Source organism: Stigmatopora nigra, chromosome 9 (assembly GCF_051989575.1).
Source record: "Stigmatopora nigra isolate UIUO_SnigA chromosome 9, RoL_Snig_1.1, whole genome shotgun sequence".
NCBI lineage: Eukaryota > Metazoa > Chordata > Actinopteri > Syngnathiformes > Syngnathidae > Stigmatopora > Stigmatopora nigra.
In genome coordinates this window covers 5,426,471-5,447,433 of record NC_135516.1, presented here as the reverse complement: position 1 = coordinate 5,447,433, position 20,963 = coordinate 5,426,471, and the positions used below count along the sequence as shown (strand labels likewise).

Genomic DNA, 20,963 nt, shown 5'->3' with positions numbered 1-20,963 from the left:
AAGGACACATAAAAACAATATATTTTTTTCATATTAACGTGCATTAGTCAGTAGATGTTTGTGTGGAGGGGCTGTAAATGCTTTTTGTTTGGACTTAAATACTTAAAAGAAAAATACATTGTTTTCATAATAACATGCATTGGTCAACGGTGGGGCGAGGGCGGGGCTGTAAATACGTGTTGACTGGGCTTTCATACTTAAAAAAATACATTGTATTCATCCTAACGTCTGTGGGGGAAGCTGTAAATACTTTTTGGTTGGGCTTTAATCCTTTGAAATACAGTAGTATTGCACATTATGAACATTGTGATGAGATGAACTTTGGTGTTTGTTTTTTACTTCTAGACATTTATATGATACTTCATACCTGTCAACCTCTGCCGATAACTGCCCTTATAAATGATTATGATTCCCCGTACAACCCCCCCAAAAACTGTACAAACACCGTACGACGCATGTTTACTCGCGGTAACTCGTTTCTTACTGTGTGGCTCCGCCATGCTTGCTTCCACGATATTTACTCTATGTAGATCTACGCAGGCGCATGTCATCCTTTATCGATGTTGCCATGCACACTGCTAAAAAATACATACGATTGGGGATAATTTTTGCTGGTATACCGTGACAATAGTAACGATCGATGACAGTAGCGTCGTTGGCTACCAGCCTACAATACTATCTGGATTTTGGTCAATTAGCATTTTTTTAAATGACTATATGGTGTTAGACGTAAAGTTTTAGATCACATCAAAATAAGTGCATTAAAAATTATGACCGCTAGATGGTATCATGTGACAATATTTTATAAAAATGTACTAATGATATACATGTCCGATTCAAACAAAAGCTTTTTCTAACTTTTATTTCTTAAAAATATATTTTTTTCCCAGGGGAAATGCAGAAATATTCTCTTGAGAAAAGGATCTCCCAAATATTTTTTCATAATGCATTACATAGATAACCAGTCTGTTGATTACTTTAGGTCAATTTCTTTTGGTCATAAAACCCCCCTGAAATTTACTTCATTACGTACAAGTATAACATGTACAAGAAGAAAAGTGAATAAAACTGCAATAAGGGTTCATTTTGTTTAGAAGTGTGTGTATGTGTATTTTTTTAGGCTCCACACTCCAGATGGTGAGTAGTGTGAATTTTGCATGAATATAGAGAAAAATATTAAAAAGGAAAACAAAGACAATCATAAAGACAGTTGATATAATGCCCTGGATGTTTATTTCATTGAGTGACACTTTTTTTTAGGAGTCCATCCATCCAACATCTCTGCCACGCAACGCTGCCATGTCCACACCAGCGTCCACACACACAAACACACGCCACAGGTGAGCACTCAACTTCCATACACACACACACACACAAAAACAACTCAGCAACACAAAAAAAACCTACAAGAAGCCACCGCGTTCAGTACCAAACTCTTCACAGAAGAGACGAGGACGCTGAAGACCGCAGCGTCTGTCAAGTGGCAAAATCAGCACTTTTCTCCCCACTTTGTTTTGGTGTAAAGTGGTCAAACGATTGGTCCTTTTTCCACCACGTCCCGGCACAAAAACAAATGACAGAAAACAATGAGTTTCATTTGCGGGAATTCAAATTAGCAAACAAATTAAGAAAAAAAAAGAGGTACAAAAATATTTATTGTAAAAAGGAAAACTGAAATGGCGGCCGGATGAAGAACGAGCGGTCGCAAACATAGGATTCGGACGTAAACGCGGCACAATAAATAGACGAAGGGAGAGGGGAGGGGTGTGTGTTGAGACTGGTCGCAGCGGCTGCCGTTTGTCCTTTCTCTCTTTAATTTTTTTTCCAACATGTCGAGTGCAAAACATCACAAATGAACAATTGTGTATTCAAGTCATGTTATATACAAGAGGGGGCGGGTGGTCGAGGCCTACAAATATTCAGTACTGTACATTTCTTAATTGCCATATTAACAATTTACAGACAATCTCTTATTAACAGTAACAAACACGGTGGAGGAGTTATGTAGACGGCGAACGACGAGCTCGCTCTTTGGAGCGGTCGCCGCCACGCCGTCCAGTCCAGTCAGTCCGCTCACGTTCAAGCCTAACGGACGATGCATAGCACCTAAATAAAGCCCCTTCCCCCCCCAAAAAAAACCCCAAAACAAGGTGCCGGAGTCCCCAAGCGCCGGCCGGCTACGTCACCTCCATGGCCATTGTGTTCTCAGAAAGACTGCCGAGTGACGCCGCCTTGTCTTGCTCATGGTTTTCTCTGCGCAATAAAACAAGACCAACGTCAGTCAGCACGTTTCCTGGTTTTCTTGTAAAAAAAATTGAAGACAATTGAATGCTCAGATATTTGAATTTTGAGAGATCCTGAGCAAGTAATCACTAGTACAAAGTAGTCATATCCTGATACTAAACATTTGTTGCTATTTTTGTATATGACATTGAAAAAAAAATGGGACATAAAAGTACATTTACATCGACATATTCCTGAAACCAGGTTTGGCAATAAAGTAAACATGTTTTATGTAAGAACATATGGCCTTGATATGATACTTTCTTGGGCTTAGTGCAAATATTTAGTCCAAACCTTAAATGCAGGATTTTAAATCTGAACAAAAAAAAAATTAAGTTATTCAAAACAAAATACGGGCATGCCAAAATATGACCTTTAGCATTCTAATTAGACAAACCTTTAGTTATTTAAACGAGGTAGACCTTTTTTTATTTGGGCATAACTGTCCACTTATTGAATGTGGTATTTAATCAAAATTTGATCAAGAACGCGAACTGGGAAACAGCGCCCTCGCTCGTTCAAGCACGATTACTACACATCAGGGCAGAGCGACTGACTGCTTGACTATAATGGACGCGAGAGGTAGTGGAAGAACTATTCCCACCAAAAACATGTCTAATGTTCGATTTAGACGGATTATAAACGTCATTTCCATTTTCCAATTGTGATTGAATACTTTGTTAAGAAATCAAAAAGCAAAAATTGAGAATCCACTAAGAGGGCAGTGTGACGGTCTCACCTGGGCACAATGTCCAGCGGTGAGGCGGCGCTGGCTGAGGGGACCTTGGGTTTTTGACAGTTGGCGGCGGCGTGGGCCAGTTTTAATGCCGACGCCGACATGGCACCGCTTAGCGTTCGGGGGGCGTGTGCCCGTTTGCTGGCTGGCACAGCCAGACGGAGGCTGTTGGCCAGCGGGACCTGAGTGGCGTTAGTGGCTGCGGGACCGGCGTGGCGGGCACCGCCCGCGTTGCTGTTTGCGCCACAGCCGGGCGCGACGCTGGTGGCGCTTCCCGGATGCAGAGAGGCGGCGCCGGACAGGGTGACGGGCGGGGCCGGGGCGGCCAGGGATGGGGACGCTGTGCTGGAAAGGTGCAAGCCCTTGTAGACACCTGAACCACAACAAGAGGAGAGTCACATTAAAAACTAAAAATAAGAAGTGCTTCCTTTTACAAAAGTAAGACAATACCGCAATCACTTTTGTCCCAATAGTCATTTTTCTCATCCATTAAATGCCTTTAAGTTATGGCAGATTTTTTTCTTTTCACAATTTTGAATTCACTTGATCACTTGTTTAAGTAATAGCTTAAACTGGCACCACATCAACAAAACGCCAAATCAGTGACACCACGTCTGTTTGATTCTTACCACAAAATATTTACTTTCTTGCAATACATTGCATCAATTTTACTGGGCGAATGATTAGCTACATTTAAGGGCAACATTTTGAAAAATCAATGAGATCGGCGGCAGCGGCGTATTACTCCCAGACATTGCAGATGTGACAAGTTTCAATGTTATGTACCTTCTAGCAAACAAGGCTTCAAATTGTTTCCTGTGTGTGACTCATTGCCTGCCATGAACAACAATAGACGTCAAATTCATTTGAACTGTGACTGCTAAAGGCCCTCTTAGCCAAAATGGATTGAACATCTAGCACTTTTGAGTTATCTGTAATGCTCATAAAGAAACCGGGTCCTGGACATATGATTGCTATTGCAGAGCAAGGTGACATACCTGAGGGAGACAGAACACCATTGACTCCTCCACCCAGGCTGAGCTCCTCCTTAGTCTTAAGAGCCAAAATTTGCTCGGGGGTAACGAGGGCCGAGGCGGCAAACTGAGCGCTGGCCTGATCCAACGTGTTGGCTGACACCTGATGGGGAATGGAACGGAGCGTCGAGAGCGGAAGAGAAAGACGGAGGGAGAGCCGTGGGGGGGGCATTCACCTGTGCTGTCGACGTTGTGCTGTGGGCAGTGGCTCTGCTGGCTTGATGTTGCTGTTGCTCAAGCTGCTCTTTCTGCATCTGCAACAACTGATCCTGGTGAAGCTGGAACTGCTCGGCTGTCAGTGCTGACATAAACACACGTGTGGGATACGACATGTTTCATCAACACGTGGACTAGTACAATGATGCACACCTCTTTGAGTGCTTATTCAGCGTGCATGACCATGATTGTATGACACTAACTACAACAAATTTGCTGGTGGGGTTTCAATTACGCCTCTACCAAGGCAAATATTAATCCCAGTCCTTAAAGACCTGGTGTCAACAAATGTGGACATCAGATTCTGGATCATGCAGGTGACAGTATTTGGTAGACAATTGTGGCCTACACAATTCAGGTCTCAATTTGCATTAGGGATGAGTGACGTTGGTTTAAAAATACAATTTTTTTCTCTGATAAACAACCCCCCCTACTTTAAGATAAAAACAGTGAGAGCTCAGAACTAGAATCAATAAATGTAAAATACTAATTAAGTCATGGAAATCTGTCAGCCCCCAAAATAAAGAGTAAAAACTATACAAACTTTCACATGGAATAATCTATTGAATGACTATCATCTATATTTCCTTTCAGTGTACAAATACATTATCTATTATTAAAAATGTTCAAAAACTAATCGCAAATTACCAATTCATAATGCCAATCTACATAAATCAAATACTAAATCATGATAGGAAAAAAAATGTTAATCCAAATAAAAACAAATAGACATTAGATTGCATAGCATTGAACTCATCACCCGTCACTGAGAGTGGCATGCTTATTTTTAATAGCAATAACGGCGCCACGCGCCCGAGGGCTGCCAGCGACCATCTCATGTCTCACAGTCCAAATTAATTGGACAACTAACGACATCAATGGGAGCCAATGAGTGCTTTGTAAAGGGTTTAAAAGCAGTGGATGCACACAATGGACTTACCAATATGAGGCTGGGGTGGCGGCCCGGGCCGCAAGATGCGTTGGGCGCGCGGGCCGATGTTGGCGAGCGGTCGTTTGACGCAACGACTTAGCCTGCGGAACAACGGGTGTGCGTTGTCCAGCTGATGCAGCGGTAGTGTCCGCGGCCGGAAGTGGCGCCACCGGCAAGCTTTTATGCTCAATAGAATCTGACTGAGGTCCGAGGGCGGAGAGGGAGAGTCTCTGTCTGAGGTATTGGTTGGTGAGGTACTGGCAAACTTGCTGGCCGTCGGCGAACGTGGACCCGGCGGGGATGGCGTGCGGTCCAGTGTCTTGGGGTCCAGCTCGTGGAAAACATTATCGTAGTCTGAATGTGCTCGGTCCAGTAGAACCCTGAAAGGTGAGGACGCGATGGTGGTGACAATGTGGCAGGTGCGAAGGATGCGACAAATACGAAAATAGCAAGCGTACCTGCCCCCTCGTCCCAAGCGTCGGCGGGCAAGGCCCTGGCAGCGTCGCGGCACGGTTAGCGTTGTGAGACTGTAGCGGTATCGAGCGTGTGCCAGGCCGCCTTCCCATCCCGGCGACCACGGCCAGGAGCCCACTCGATCCTGATGAGCCTGCGTGGAGGAAAAACAGGAAAAAAAAAACATTCAATCCACTTCTAGTTGAGATTAGCAAATGTTCTACAATTGACAGAGATACAATGTTCCAGTCAAGACATATTAAGCATCTATCACCATCAATGGCAGCCAATGAGGTAAATTATAAAATTAAAAATATAAAAAGGCGTGCAATCAGTGTGCCCCCCCCCCCAGAATAACATGACACCCATATAAAAGTACTACAAATGAGTTGTTTTATGAAATAATATTAGAGTGGTTAGAACATTAGCAAGTTGTTGATCCATTTTCAGTTTCATTGTTCCCACTGTAAATATGCAAAGTTTTGGGTGGTCGATTTAAAAAGTTTTCATTTCAAAACCAAACCAGACTTATCACTGTGAATGGCAGCTAATACGTTATGAAACTGACTGCGAAACTTACAGCATAATACTGACAGCCCGCCTTTCTTCGAAAAGCATAGGCACCGTCTGGGTCGTTCTCTTCCTCGGCTTCTGACGAGCCCGAATGCAGCTGCAGATACGAGAAGAAATTTGTCAGTAACTGGTTGTTTCCAGAGTGGCCTCCGGGTGGAGGCAAAGGACAAATACTGCTACCTATGCTGCTTACCTGGGGTTCTTCGTCCGAGCTGGGGAAGTCGTACTGATTGAGGTCCTTGGCATTGAAGACGGCCGGACCGTGGTGGTGCGCGCTGGCCGACAGAGGAATGGCCTTCTGCTTTTTCTCGTATTTCCTCTTCTGGCGGGGGACTTCCGTCTTCTCCGGCTTGAGGGTAAAAGAAATCAGGGGTTCAACTCTAGGCATGGTAAAGAGTTGACCTGATGGATAAACTGACTGTTTTTAAACACCCGCTCACCTTGGACTTGTAGTCCTTATGGTCCATGTGGTACTGGTTGGTAAGTGGCACCAGCGGGATGATCTGCGGCCTTACCAGGGCACGCTCCGCCAGAACCTCAGCAAGAACCTCACCACCATAGTCCGACATGACATTCCTGCAGGGTGAAAAACAATGGTGAAACAGTGTAGCTAAATCATCCAACTAAATATATGTTATAACATTACAAACTCTTGAAAAATTATGCAAAATCAGTCCGACTAAGTAGCCATATTGTTGTATGCAACCATCAAAAATTGTCATGTACCTTGTTGATTATATTGTTTTATATCAAAAAAGAAAAGGGGGAGTTTTGAAAAAAATAATTAATGCTTATTATTGATCAACTTAAGTGTTATTGGGGTCCTTAACCAGTCTATTTCAGTTTTTATATATCGAAATTGTTTTAAGATGTTATGAATCTTTAATAGTATTTATTCATCAAAAAATATTCTGGAAAATAGTATAAAGTGGGTTAGTATAAGAACTCAAGTATTGTAGGATGATGGCATTTAAAAGGAAATTGTTATCCAAGTTAAACATTCTTTCTGGTCACATTTGGACAATGACCAGAAAAATATTCCACCTAAACCGTCCCTCAATGTGATCATGCAAACTGCACTGGTTGCGTAATCTATCAGAAACTGGGAATGCTCTTTATTGCTTACTAACCTCTTCTCAAATATCTCTAACGTGAGGTGTAGCAGCTCTCTTTTGCTCTTTTCCCGTCTCTTGATCATCTCCAGAATGGTGACCGCCCGGCTCAAATCCCTGCGGAGTTTCAGCATCTTCTCGTAGGACGCCTCGTCGTTTTTGCGATTCTTTCGATGGACGAGGAGAGAAGGCGAGTTAGCACGGATAAAGCCAAAATCAAAGGAATGGTTGCGGGTGCCAGAGGAGACCCACCTTCCTGGTCTGCATCTTCTCTGTGCGCCTGCGGAAGGCCACGTACGGGTCGCTGGTGCTGGAACCGTCACGCTTCTCCTGCTTGATGATGTTGATGAGCGAGTGCGCCGTGCTGTTTTTCCTTTTGCGGCTCCAGTAGTCAAACACCTCCTTGATGAGCTCGTCGTCCTCCTTGAGGAGCAGCTTGGCCTCGGGGAGACTCACCAGCTAAGGGGCATACACAGATTTTCCTTCAGGCACGAACGATCATGTAACAAAGCTTAGGTGGGTTGTTTTTATCTGGACAAACCTGTTGCCCGCTGCCCTTTTCCAACCGGTCGATCATCTCCTCAAACTGCAGTAGGCTGATCTCCATCTTCTTTTTTAACTTTGCCACAAAAGCGTCATCGTCCGAGTCCAGGTCGTAGTCTGGCTGCTCCGTGTCCAGGCTGAAAGCTGAATGAGAATAACATAACAATTATTCAAATTAAAAAAATAGCCTGAAAATGACAAAATCCCCTCATTTAGATTGAAGACTAGCAAAAAGAGAAAGAGAAAAGTTTGAGAGACACAAAGACATGAAAAGTGACTTACGCTGTAGGTGAATGAGCTGCTTTGGCATTTTGTAATCTCCAGGGTATAGCATTTCATAGTAGGTGATGTTGCTCTCTGCCTCCGGGACAGGGATAACCATGTTGTCCCGCTTCTCGCCATAGACCTGCTGTGCCGAGATGGCCCGCTGGAGATGATGTTCCTACATATGCACAATTGGATTCCGATTAGCAAACTAGCATTGCGTCCAAATTTCTCGTTAACCTCCATGGCAGAGCTGAAACATTAACTTTTTGTGGTTTTGCAAACTCTCACTGTACAGTTAAATCAGACTTAGAAACACCTGTTAAAAACCTATGTAATAAAACATTTTAAGAGAAATTAAGAATATTCTGGTAAGCACTACAGAAGAATACACATGACCACATTATTAATAACAATAGAGAGTAAATCATTTTTGAAAACACTACCAGCTGGCACACGGCTGCCAAAAAGTATCAATTTGTTTCAGGGGGCAGGTGACCACTTTGGAGCATTTTAAAAACAACCCCTTAAAGACCTGACATCAACATACATGGAGAATTTAAAGTGATTAACTGCCTATCATGCATGTTTTGGGGACGTGGGAGGAAACGAATGTCCAGCGAAATCCCACACAGGCGCAGGAAGCACGCACAAACTCCACACAACAGAGGAAAGTCTGAAACCACTGGGGATTAAACCCTCAATTTCAGGACTGTGGGGCCAACACTCTAACCATTCCTCCGTGCCACTGTTAGCAACTCGTAGTTGTTTAAGTTAAAAGTAGAACGAGACAATATTGTTCTCAGTCCGTGAATGTTTTCAGCACAGGTAAATCCTTAAAAGGGACTTAGGTGTTCCTTTAGCACAAATTTAGGCAATTGGGGCAGAAAGTGGAAGGATTGAGAAGGTCAATGGTGAAGACGATCACATATTTTAACCATTTAATCTAATGAAGACTGACATTTTACTCATTCATTTTATCATAGCTGCTTCATTGTTATATATAACTATTGTAGGATTAAACACTTGTTTTTAACTCATTACCACGCAAACTGGCAACGTTCCCCTATAATGATGCCTATTCATAGTACAAATGCTCTCTGTCCAATATTCTTGTGAGGTTCAATTACAGGCAGTTCCAAGGCAGTGCAGGCTGATAAGGAGGCAAACAGTACAGATCATCAAGGCCGGCCCAAGTTAAGGAGGCAAACGGTGCAGATCTCCAAGGCCGGCCGAGATAAGGAGACGAACGGTGCAGATCTCCAAGGCCAACAGAGTTGCGGGGACAATGGACAAGTGGAGGATCCAAAAGAGGACGGCCTTCCAACAGCCTTGGATCAATCCAAATCTTATTGTTAATCAGCTAATGAAAATTCATCTTTGTATTACTATAACTGGGCAAATTTGGGTTTGGATGTTGTCTTTCTCATTCTCCGCTGGGGCAGAGACGCTCAGTGGGCTTATTACTTGGGAGGGGGACCCAGAGCTATGTAAAGATCAATTTGTCAGGAATAAAACATCTGTGGATTAACTCACTCGACCCTGGTCTACCTCATTCGATGCTAAACACGCTCCATTGTTAGACGGTATAAGACAGAGTTAAGGAATTAGAGTCAGGTGCTAAAACTTGACGTCTAACAATGGACAAAAAAGTTGAAACATCTTGAAGCATCAACATCCAATTGATGTATAAAACAACTGGTGTGATTTTACTTTACGGTTACACCATTTAGTGCTAACAAGCGCACATGGGTGACATTCCTATATGAGACTTTGCAATTTACACAGCGGTGACTGTAGTAGTAGCGGAAGCAAGGCAACCATGAATGAAAAGTGAAAAAAATATAACGGTAGACAGAGTGGAAGATTACCAAAACAACAATAACTGCAATAATAAATATATTTTGGCACAGGAAGCGAAACTGGTTCATCTAAAAAGGGACAATGAAATAGTACAAGTGTATTCAAAATGAGAACTGATGATTTTTAACACCAATTCATCAACAAAATTGGAAAGGCTTGATGAGAGCAAGCCAGTTAAATGGCTTTTTTTTCTCAAAATACCTATGCAACATCCAAAATATTTGACAACCACACACTTGTCAGAAATACAAAATTGTTGACAGAGTATTTACACATCAAGGCATTACATTGACAAGTATTGATTCATTCATCCAGAAAGGTAGCCATCAAGTCATCTCCCAAGAGCACTCGAACGGTTAAATATATTTTCAACTATCAAATTAAAGGATTATATTGTGTGTTTTCTGTAGTTTGTGCCAAATAAACGGTATGAGAGATGTTAATTCATAACTATCATTTAATAGCAGCGGTAGATATTAGGATGCTTTAAAAATACGCAGTCATTGATGACGCCAATGCAGTCATCAGGCACAAAGTTTTCCATTAGCATTGTAACACTGTTATAAGATAGTATCACCACATTTTCTATTCCAATCACTTTAATTAGCATCAAATAAAATATAGTAAGTGCTAGGGAAAATTAAACATTAGCTCACTACCTAAGCAAGAAAAAGTTTGTCTAATATAGATTAAGAGGGTTTTGCATTTAATTTTTCACTATGTAATCACTTTTAGTGGCCTTAGAAAAGCTGCTGGGAGTTAGCCCAGTCAAGCGTACACTACATGAGCAGCTCCGCTCAAGAGGGTCTGGCCACAGTTGCACACAAAGCGATTTAAATTGAGACAGTGGGCTCGGCTGAGGCTTAGCTTACTAACATGCTTCTCTTGTAACTACTGTCAACCTTTACCTCTTAGCAGCTTTAACAAAAAGCTGTATTTTATATTATGTACCAAAATAAAAAGTTTATAAAAATGTCAACATTCACAAGAGGAAGACAGGTTACCGCCACTCAACTCAATGCCAAAGAAGAAAAATGACAGGCATCGGGTGAACGGCGTCGGTCTTATTTGAGGATACAGAACTGAGCGGACTGGACACGCAGGAGCCTCAGTGAGGGTGGATTTTTTCAGAAATCATCACATTCAACTTGAATTCACCGAAATCATACTGCACAGCTCTCTCATCGTCATTTATTTTTTAGTAAGATTAAGCGGAAGAGCTACCGTTAGAGGCGAGTCCAGTATTTACATTTATAACATATACACATTTAAATATTTATACATTACAGTAAGTGAAAATAGTCATATAATACCTACACATCTTGATATTGTAGACGCGAAAACATGTACGCATGGTGGAAATAATTACGGCGATCCCACTTTGCGTTTTTTTGATTATCGCAGCAATGTCTGGTCTACTAAATTTGTGAAATTTGAGCAAATACTGCACTGTGCATGTTTCTAAATGAATTTTATGAGGCTATACGAGTTAAAGAAAAAAAAAGAAAAGATTATATTACAAAAACGCTGCTAGAACATGCGCAACAGAGCAACAGCTGAAATTTTAGCTGCTTACTTGGCACATAGCTTAGTGAGGCAACTTGAAAATACCATCAGGCACAGCGTTAGAAGCTATTTAAGTGGTCTTTCCTATTCATAGTCCAAATAACACGTTCAAGTCCACACGTTGAGACACACAAAACGTATACATTATCAGCCCACCTCAACGTCTCTTAACAACATTACGTCCATATGCAAGACACGCACGCACACACACACTGACTAAATAAAACAGCCTTGGGGTAAAACAGAGTACAGCCGAAACCAATCAAGAGTGCTTGTTTACTTGGCAGAGCGACCTGGCTATTTGCTGGAAAACAAATTTAAATTTGCACAGTGGAGTACCGAAATAGCTCGACGGAAAGAATCACATCCATCACCGTCACTATCCCAGACGCCTTAAGAGACACTCTACATGATGGACAGCATCGAGTGGTACAGACACACCCACCTGGTGTTTGGAGTGGGGGCTAACCTCAGGGGAAAAAAAGTTAATACGATTCATGAGTAAACATGGTGGGAATACAAACAAAATGCTAATACTATTTTTAAAGCTCCCAAACTGACAAGTGAGGAAGCAAGAGACAATGAAGATGAAAAAACATCCCGCATCTACATTTACAGCTCAAGTAATTAAAAAGGACAGATGAAACATTTCCGAATACTTTTTCCCTAGAAAGAGATGGCAAAATTCACGGGTTTATTTTATTCAGAATATCATATGTACTAAAGGAACCCAATTTCCTGTCTGTAATGAGAATATCTTGAACAACAGCACGAAATAAGGTGCTCACTTTTTCAGCATGCACACTACTAAAGAAATGCTCAAGTCAAAAGATGTCAATATATTAAATCAGACAACCTATTTTTTATGTATGTTGCATAACCACATAGTTGCAATTCAAATGTGTTTGTATAGCATCAATTATTGATAACAAGAGGTGGCCAATTACTTATTTTCAATATGTTTGGAACAAAATAAACTTGAAATTAATTTAATGGGCAAAAAGATATTTAGTGTGCAATTTTTAATGTCTATACTTGATTAAAAATTAAATAGCATTAGTGCAAAACTAATCAAACAGTCATTTTACTCATGGGCAGCTATTGACATTGCTAGACATTCCATACACGGGAAAATAAAAAATCGACGAGATGACCGCTCTTTCAATTTTGGTTACTTAAAAAAGGAATTTAATCGTGTGTGGATGATTGATTGAAATGATTGTGAAATAGCTACAAAATTCATTAAAAAAATAAGTTGTTGGCCTAATTGACTAATCGTGAAGATAGTTGAGAGATCAGTCGAGAAAAAAAATGCTCTGAACAGCTAACATCGGTTTAAAACAAAGAAGTATGTATCAGACTGTCTAATGCACCCTGATGTCATTGGTAAAACAATAAAGGGTGCTAGGGTTGAGGGTGGTCTTTTAAAACTTAAAACAACAACAAAAACATCTAACATTTCTACAATGTATTTTGCAAATTGGGACAGCCTTAAGATGAAGTATTCTTTCATATTAGTGGACATCTGCTGTAGCTTCAGAATTATATCATGTGACAAAATAAGACTAAAACACTGAACATAGTATTTGTAAATATAGTGCTCGGCTGCAGAGTATTTTCAATGCACATAACATTCAAGGCACACTTGTTTTTCCACTGCATTATAAACGTCGCAGTAGTTGGCCAATGACTAACTGAAACAGCCTCAAATGGGAAACAATGTAGTAAAGTAGTAGTGCATGCCCTATGATGTTAAATGTAACATTCACTTATAAGGTCAAACTTTTTTGATGTCTTGGCATGTATCAATCAATCAGATAAAATATTTAAATCAGTACTTTTCATAAAGAAAAGCCAACATCTACACAAGAAAACAGTAGTGAAAGCAGAACCAATGCAATGTATGTAAACACACACACTACCAATTGAGGGTTACTACCGCCTAGTGCCAAAAGTTGCCTGGGGACCAGAACAACCCACGACCCTTATGAAGATAAGCAGTACGGAAAATAAATGAATAAAAACAAAGTAAAAAAAGAAAGCAAGCAGGAGGCTTATTGACACAGGCAGAAGAAGCACCTTATGTACAAAAATATACTATATACACTAAAAATATACTCATTGATGTGCCTTATATCGTACGTAGTCAAGATCAATGTATCACTTAACAAGCAGCTGTCAGCACTAATTCATGTCACACAAGGCAGACAGAAAGCAACAAGAAGTTGTTGTCAGGAGAGGATAGAGCAATCTAAAGACCAGATATGCCTTCTAAACAATAACCTCGGATATTAAAAAAGTGCACATCCTGTGATGTGGATATTGCACATGTGCACATCACAATGCCATACTTCAAATGGTACATTGTTCAGGACCAATTGAGACAAAACCACCATACTTGATGCTTGGCAGAAATAAATAAATAGATAAAAAAGCTTTAAGGTTTTTTTTTTAGTTTGTGGTTATCCAGCCACCTGCTCCTGGCTCTGAGCCAAAAGGATTTTACAAAGTGGAGCTTGATAGACAAGTTGAGTTTAAACATGGGCATGTCTTCTCATGTCCACATTTGAGACCCCATCACCATAGTGTTTTAGGTGGAAAATATTCATATGGTTGCTTAATGTTTCAATTCGCCTTAAGGGAAGTGGTAAGTAAACAGCTCATGGAACACAATTCCTTTGGATAAATTCCACCATGATTCCTCTATTCTGTTGTCTGAACTGTTATGTTTGCATAGGATACATTTGTTGTCATGGAGCAAAATTACAATAAAATTGATTCAAAAGCAGCACTCAAGGCAATGGAAAAGGGGCAAACTTACATTTAATGTTTTTATTAAGTTAGCCAGGCAATTGGGAGTGGATAACTTTGAACTATGAGTTTTAGGGCACAAATAATGGAATGACATTATTTTAAGTGTTGCTGTAATTTGGTGATGGCATTTGGCTGAGAAAGTTTTTCTTCTAGGAATTGGCACAATCAATTAGTGTTTGGAATGGAGGTGCAGACATTTGTTTTGACTGTTGCTAAACCCTTAAGACACATCAAATCCCTTGCAATGACTAAAACATGTACAAAATTGTAAGCGTGAATTATCAGTAGGGTCAACTTAGAACGAATGAGAGAAACAATGTCACAGTCTAGTGCACAGGTGTCAAAGTGCCAGCCCGGGGGCCAAATCTGGCCCACCACATCATTTCATGTGGCCCGAGATAGTAAAGCATGAGTGCTGACTCTCTGTTTTAGGATCAAATTCAAATGATTATAGATGTACAATACATTTCCTAATTTTTCTCTTTATAAAATCAATCATTGCAGTTTTTTTTATCCAATTTTTTCTTTTGTTTTTAGTTCAAAGCGCATTTTGTAAGGTCTAAAAAATAAATAAATATTTTCCACTTTAATATTGAACATATTTAAAAAATATTTACTTTCGATTTGAAATGAAACACATGATTAAAATAAATTTTCCATTACATATTACCAGAGTTTGACACCCCTGGTCTAGTGGATTGCATTTTTTTTTATATCTCCACATTGAGTCTGTGTACACGACCTTATTTTTATATTACAGTCAGTCATCAGGGGCCAACACAAGCAACATGCCAAATACAAAAAGCGCCAGCTGCAGAAGACTCGCTTTGCCAAGAGTGACATGATCCAAATTTCAGCTCAGTCAAGGTCATTGGTTGTGAGATTCTAAGATACTTGTGGATCACCAAAAATACCACAGACAAGCGTAAATGTCATAAAAGACAAGGTGGCCATCCACAAACAAACATCGACCACGTGCTTGATCCACTGTCACTATCACAGGTCTATGGTAAACGCAGCAATGCAATAGCAGACATGTTAGCTTTTTTAGCTACACAATTACCTCAATAACACATGATCAAACGACTTGTGATATGACAAGTGTGAAAAATACTGCAGAATAATCTAGGGATGTCCAACTCACATATTTTTTCTCATTTTAACAACCTGCTTGTTTTTTCATGATGGCCCATTACTTTTGAAGTTTTGGTTGAAACAAACAGTGATCTCAATAGAAGTGAATGAGCCGCTGTTATGCAATAAAACTCGGCCAACAGAGCAAACGAGCAGAGCTCAGACATGTACACAACCCATGCCAACAGGGCTACTTTGCTCTCTGGCGCACCAAAAAAAAAAACATTACAAAAAAAACCACTCTCTCAAATTGAGACCAAAAAGAATTTGTATTATGCAAGTAATGGAGATCTTCAGCTGAGGAAGCAATCTTTTAAGTCACAGCATCAACAATCACAACCCCCCACTCTTCACCTCAAGCTGACTCTACTTTCTACTTCCCCCTTGCCACGTGCCTGCCTGGCAGTCTGCTGTGCCATCTGACACACTGAACCCCTGACACCGAGCGAGCAAGCAGGCAGGCTGATGACAAAAGAAAAAGCAAACAGTAGTAAGTAGTAGAAATAGGGCCGACCGGCACACTGGCGTGACACTTGTGAGTCAGCTGCACACGGAGCATCCTTCAAAAGGGAATGAATGGGTAAATTTTATTCACACATTTAAGCATCACCCATTACTCCCTCACTAACCACAATTGATTATTAACCAATACTATTTAGTGATTTATTCATCATTAGTATATAGTATTGATTTTCTATGTGTTTGCTTGTTTGTTGTCGTATCCAGAGATGCAGTGAGTGGTGCAACTGGGCACTGAATGACTCCAAAACCGTGGAACCCATCCTGGACTCCAAATGGACCAAAGCCGCTTCACTCTGTTGACCGCACTCGGACTACTAATTTATTGAATATTTATTTGTCTGTTGTTACTTGTGCATTCTGCATTGAAACCTTTGTCATTATACATGCATATTGATAATAAAAACATTCAATTCAATAATTAAATACAACCACCCACATAGCTATATAGTAAATAAAAATATTTTGAAAAGCTGCTCACTGTCATGCTTTCTAGTTTTGCAAACAATAATTCAATCTTATTAACGTATATGAACAGTGTGAACGAAAATCACTATTAAAATGTGACAAAATAAATTAAGAATTTCATATAACACAAGGTAGGAAATAGCCCACTTTTCAAATGATGCCTTATACGCCCTCCTATTGTAAACAGGTGTTTGTTTGTGTGGGGAAGAACATTAATGTATGATATGGGCAGTATCCTTACATATGACTAAAAACTAATCAAAAAGTACGCTTGCCCAACTTCTCTACTAATAAAGACAATAACAAAATCGCACATTGATATATGACTAGAGTTATATACACACCAAAAATGAGCACTGTACACTAATGGTCAAAGTTTGGAGAATCAAAACACAACATTAACCACATTACTAAAATTAAAATTTTAAGGCATATCATTGTAAACTTAAGAATACTTGACAAATTATTGCCTAAATAAAGTAGCCTTCAACAGCACTGTTTATCCGAGTACATATTAAGTTGTCAACCCATAATTTTTCTAATGCAAAGTTAAGTATGCATCTACAAGCATGACGTTAATTGAGCTGCCATTGACAGAAATACATGTCCAATCAATGTGAACTGAAATGACTGGCAGCGAATGAACTCTCCCAGTTCAATTTGGACGTCTACTAGTAAAACTAACAAAACAACTATAAAACAGGAATGAAATAAGACATAATTGCAGTTTTATTATTCTCAATGACATTGAAAGAACTAAAACTTAGGACAGTAAATTGTCTTGTCAATAAAACATCAACATAGTAGTTTGAAAGCAATTTATGATCACAGTTACACAAAACCTCTAACATATGTATATAAAAATCTATAAAATAACAAAACAGAACTATAAAACATAATTATGCAGCCAATTTGGGCATTCTGCATGCCAAAAATGCAGTAGCTAGCTGCCTTCCATCTGTGCAGTGTTGACATTCCCCTCGGGCGCCCTCTATGGCTCATCCTTCGCCACTACGCCAACACAAGGCCCCAACACAAAATGTCCGCTGCGCCGAAGTCACATGATCCCTTTGTACTCGGAAAACGGTTATACGCACAAATCTCCAACGGAAAGCGGACAAATGTTTCCAAAATTATTTCAGTCCTTTTCCTAGATACCCATAATGTGACTCATATACGGACGAAACACCGTTTAGGGCAAGAATTCGTCGTGTTTCTGTCGGGGGGAAAAAACGGCGGCCATTTTGAGAAGGCTTGCGCAGAATATAAAAGAAAGCGACTATGACGGAGACAAAACAAGCAAAATCCACATATTCAACATGGAACGATGGAATAAATTGAAGCATACCGATTCTTCCTCCTTCTCCATGCCCGTCGGCATCTGCGGCACGGCACGGTTAATAGACGCATACTCGTGCAAGTCGGGTAAATCCTCACAACGGAAGACGGGCAGCGGCTTGGTGGCGTCCAGCGCCCGCGCCCGAAACGACAATTTACTCATTTTTCCTCCTTTTTTAGGTCCCCCCTCTCACAGATAATGTCTATCCGAGCTCCTAGGGTTCACCGCGGTGACGAGTGAAGCTTTCATGGATGATTCTGGGGCGGCTAACTCTGACGTTTTTTTTTTTTTTTGTAAGCTTGTCAAGCGCTAGGTTAGGGCGTCGCCAGCCCGGAGCCGCGGAGTGGAGTGGTGGGGGTGGGGGGGATGGAGGCCCGGATGTCGGTCGCTGTGTCTTGGCCTGCTTTTTCCCGACGCTCCGCTTCCCCTCCGCTTTGGCGGCTCAGTGCGCCATGGGCAACATGGCGGACATTTAAAAGTGTTTTGGCGTGTTTTTTGCTCGGCTCAGTCCAACCCACCTACCCTCCTACCCCCTCAGTAGCCTGCTTGCTTGCCTAACCCCCCACCCCCCACCAAACCCGCCCAGCTAGACCGGCGACCATTCCCGCGCGGTTCCGAGCGCGTGCGCTTTGCGGTCACGGGAAGTAAGTTCGCGGAAGGGCATGAAAGTGTAACAAATATCTACTTGTGATTTATGTATGGACTAAGTGGGTATATTTCCGTGTCAACTCATTGGCAGCTACCGATGAACCAGAGTTACCTTAAAAATGTTTTAAGGTGTATCCTAATGGAAGGAATTAGGTGCAATTTCGACGGAGAGGAGCACTTTCATTCCTCCCAGTCAAAATGGATTGGACGTCTATTGCCCATCAATGGTGCTGAAACATCACCTAAATGCTAACCAGTCCAGTTCAAATTGATTTGAACAGTGTCAGTGAACAAGACATTGAAAAAAAAGTACACAATCAACAGTGATGACACCAATAACAATATTTGTGACAGATTACAAGTACAATTAGAACCATATCACAATTATATTTAGAGATACTGTTTTTATATTTTTTTCCAATGCACATTTACAAAGTAAAATGAATAAACATTTCAATTAACATTATATTTGAATATAAACATTCTGACCAAAATATACACCTAAACCTCTGATAAAATACAAAAGTAACAATCCAATTAATAAATATACACAAATAAATCAATAATTCTCAACTATTGTACCATAGTTAAGAAGGACCCATGTACTTTATTTTACATGACTTACGTCACCCACCAGTTGCAAATCACTGATTGATACACTGCAGTCACATCTCCATTGGCCAAACTATACTATAGTGCACCACTTCTCCTCACAAGGGCCGCAAGGGTGCTGGAGCATACCCCAACTGATTATAGCCAGGTGGTGATGTACCCCTGAACTAGTTGCCAGCCAATTACAGCAGAGAGAAAGACAAATAATCTTACACATTCACTTACAGAGCATTTAGAGGATCAAATAACCTACCTAAGTATGTTTTGTCCATTTTGGAGTAACCTGGAGCATATTAAAAAAACAACAACACAGGTTTGAATCCTTGGTTTCCAAATAGTGAGGCGGACCATTCATTTACTATGAATCCTTCACTTTTGCCATCTAGTGGACATAAGTGCAAACTGCCCCGTACAGGCACATGCAAATAATCAGTCAATCAACAAGTAAAGTCAACTTACCAGTTATAGAAGATTTAAGGTTCATCCAAGATCTCGCCAAGGGAATTCCACTTCTCCTTTGGTAAAATCCAATAAATCCAATTCATCCATCTCGAACACCTGAGAGAACACCATAATTAAATATTTCCACGAGTAATTGATGGCTTTCTAAAAAGTAGTTTCGGACTGGTAAATACTATTGCCAATATTTTTAAAAGGCAGACGTCAAGTTTAAATCAAGCTATATTTCCCCACAAAAAAATGTGTATAAAATATAGTTAATGTTATTGCCACACATTTGGTGACAGCGTGTAATAAATATATCGGTGTTAAGTGGTTTTGTGTGATTTATTGAAATTAGAGCATATTTTAGTGAGGATCTATTAAAATGGACAGCCAACCACATCCAGTTCAAATGGATTAGACCCCAATCGACGTCAATGGAAGCCAGTGAACTAAGACAAACGTCTAAAATTGAATACTACATCCATAAAGTATCTCACTTGAAAGGAAAAAAGTGGATGAAAAGGTCCCTGAAGGCAAAGGCCATGCAGTTCACAAAGCCACCACTAGACGCCAGCAAGGCAATGTTGAGCCACACGCCCCTTTAAAAAAACTGCAAACCAACAATGTTTTCAGCTATGAAACCGAGGACAGGGCAGCGAAAAAAAATGCATTTGGGGCCTAGCAAATGAGAGTGCGACCAAATAATAATCGACAACAAAGAGCCCGGAAGAACTTACGATGATTTATTTATTTATTTTAAACACTCGACCGTCAAGCAACCAAATCACACATGACGTTTGCGACCTTCTGTTTTTGTCAGTCATGTGAAGGGGGGGGAGAAGTCAACTACATGTCGTCGAAACATTGATCTTAACATTTATTGGGTATCGCCCAAGCGAAATTTAACAACTTTTTCCCTATTTGACTTGCCATCCAAAGAGGGTCCAGCTCGGAATTCGATTGCGTTGTAATGAAATCATCAGCAAAAAAATACACTTTCGAGGCAGGAGTGGCTCTTTAAATATAACAAGAGAGTACTTACGGGACACGAGCTTTCCGATTGTGATTATTAATCCTCCAAAACTGGCGAATATCCGAGTTTTAAAAAGAAAAAACAGGATAAGAAAATCGACGTTGCTACTACAAACCCAAAATCACATGAAGGCGACAGCCAAGCTTCTCTTGCCTTCTCCTCGCCACTGTCATGTTCGGGAAGAAACACTTCATTGGCGTCCACTGGCTTTGACAAAAAGTATATATTAATCGAGTGAAATTGTTCATTTCCTTGTCGCTGTTGAAGCAGGTTGAAACTAGAGGTGGCCACCAAAAAGTGCTACTGTTGGGGGTTAACAACTTTGCTGTGAGAGACGCTTTCTGATTGGACCACAGCGACTACCAATCAACAGGGGGT

General features: G+C 40.7%; 1 protein-coding gene across 2 annotated transcripts; it reads right to left on the bottom strand.

Moving 5' to 3' along the window:
• Positions 1 to 1,214: 1,214 nt before the first annotated feature.
• Positions 1,215 to 20,900, bottom strand: epc1b (enhancer of polycomb 1b). 2 transcript variants are annotated; one of them, XM_077724211.1, is made up of 15 exons: positions 20,595 to 20,900; positions 19,568 to 19,666; positions 8,164 to 8,323; positions 7,880 to 8,025; positions 7,591 to 7,797; positions 7,357 to 7,505; positions 6,667 to 6,802; positions 6,420 to 6,575; positions 6,234 to 6,323; positions 5,659 to 5,807; positions 5,210 to 5,580; positions 4,230 to 4,354; positions 4,018 to 4,156; positions 3,023 to 3,392; positions 1,215 to 2,253 (listed from the first exon to the last, which is right to left on the bottom strand). In XM_077724211.1, the coding sequence occupies exons 3-15, from the start codon at positions 8,261 to 8,263 to the stop codon at positions 2,178 to 2,180; spliced, it is 2,214 nt and encodes a 737-aa protein (XP_077580337.1). In that variant the 5' UTR covers positions 8,264 to 8,323; positions 19,568 to 19,666; positions 20,595 to 20,900; the 3' UTR covers positions 1,215 to 2,177. The 2 variants fall into 2 exon arrangements, with proteins under 2 accessions (XP_077580337.1, XP_077580336.1); XM_077724210.1 differs by lacking the exons at positions 19,568 to 19,666; positions 20,595 to 20,900 and adding an exon at positions 17,858 to 18,400.
• Between the last annotated feature and the right edge of the window lie 63 nt (positions 20,901 to 20,963).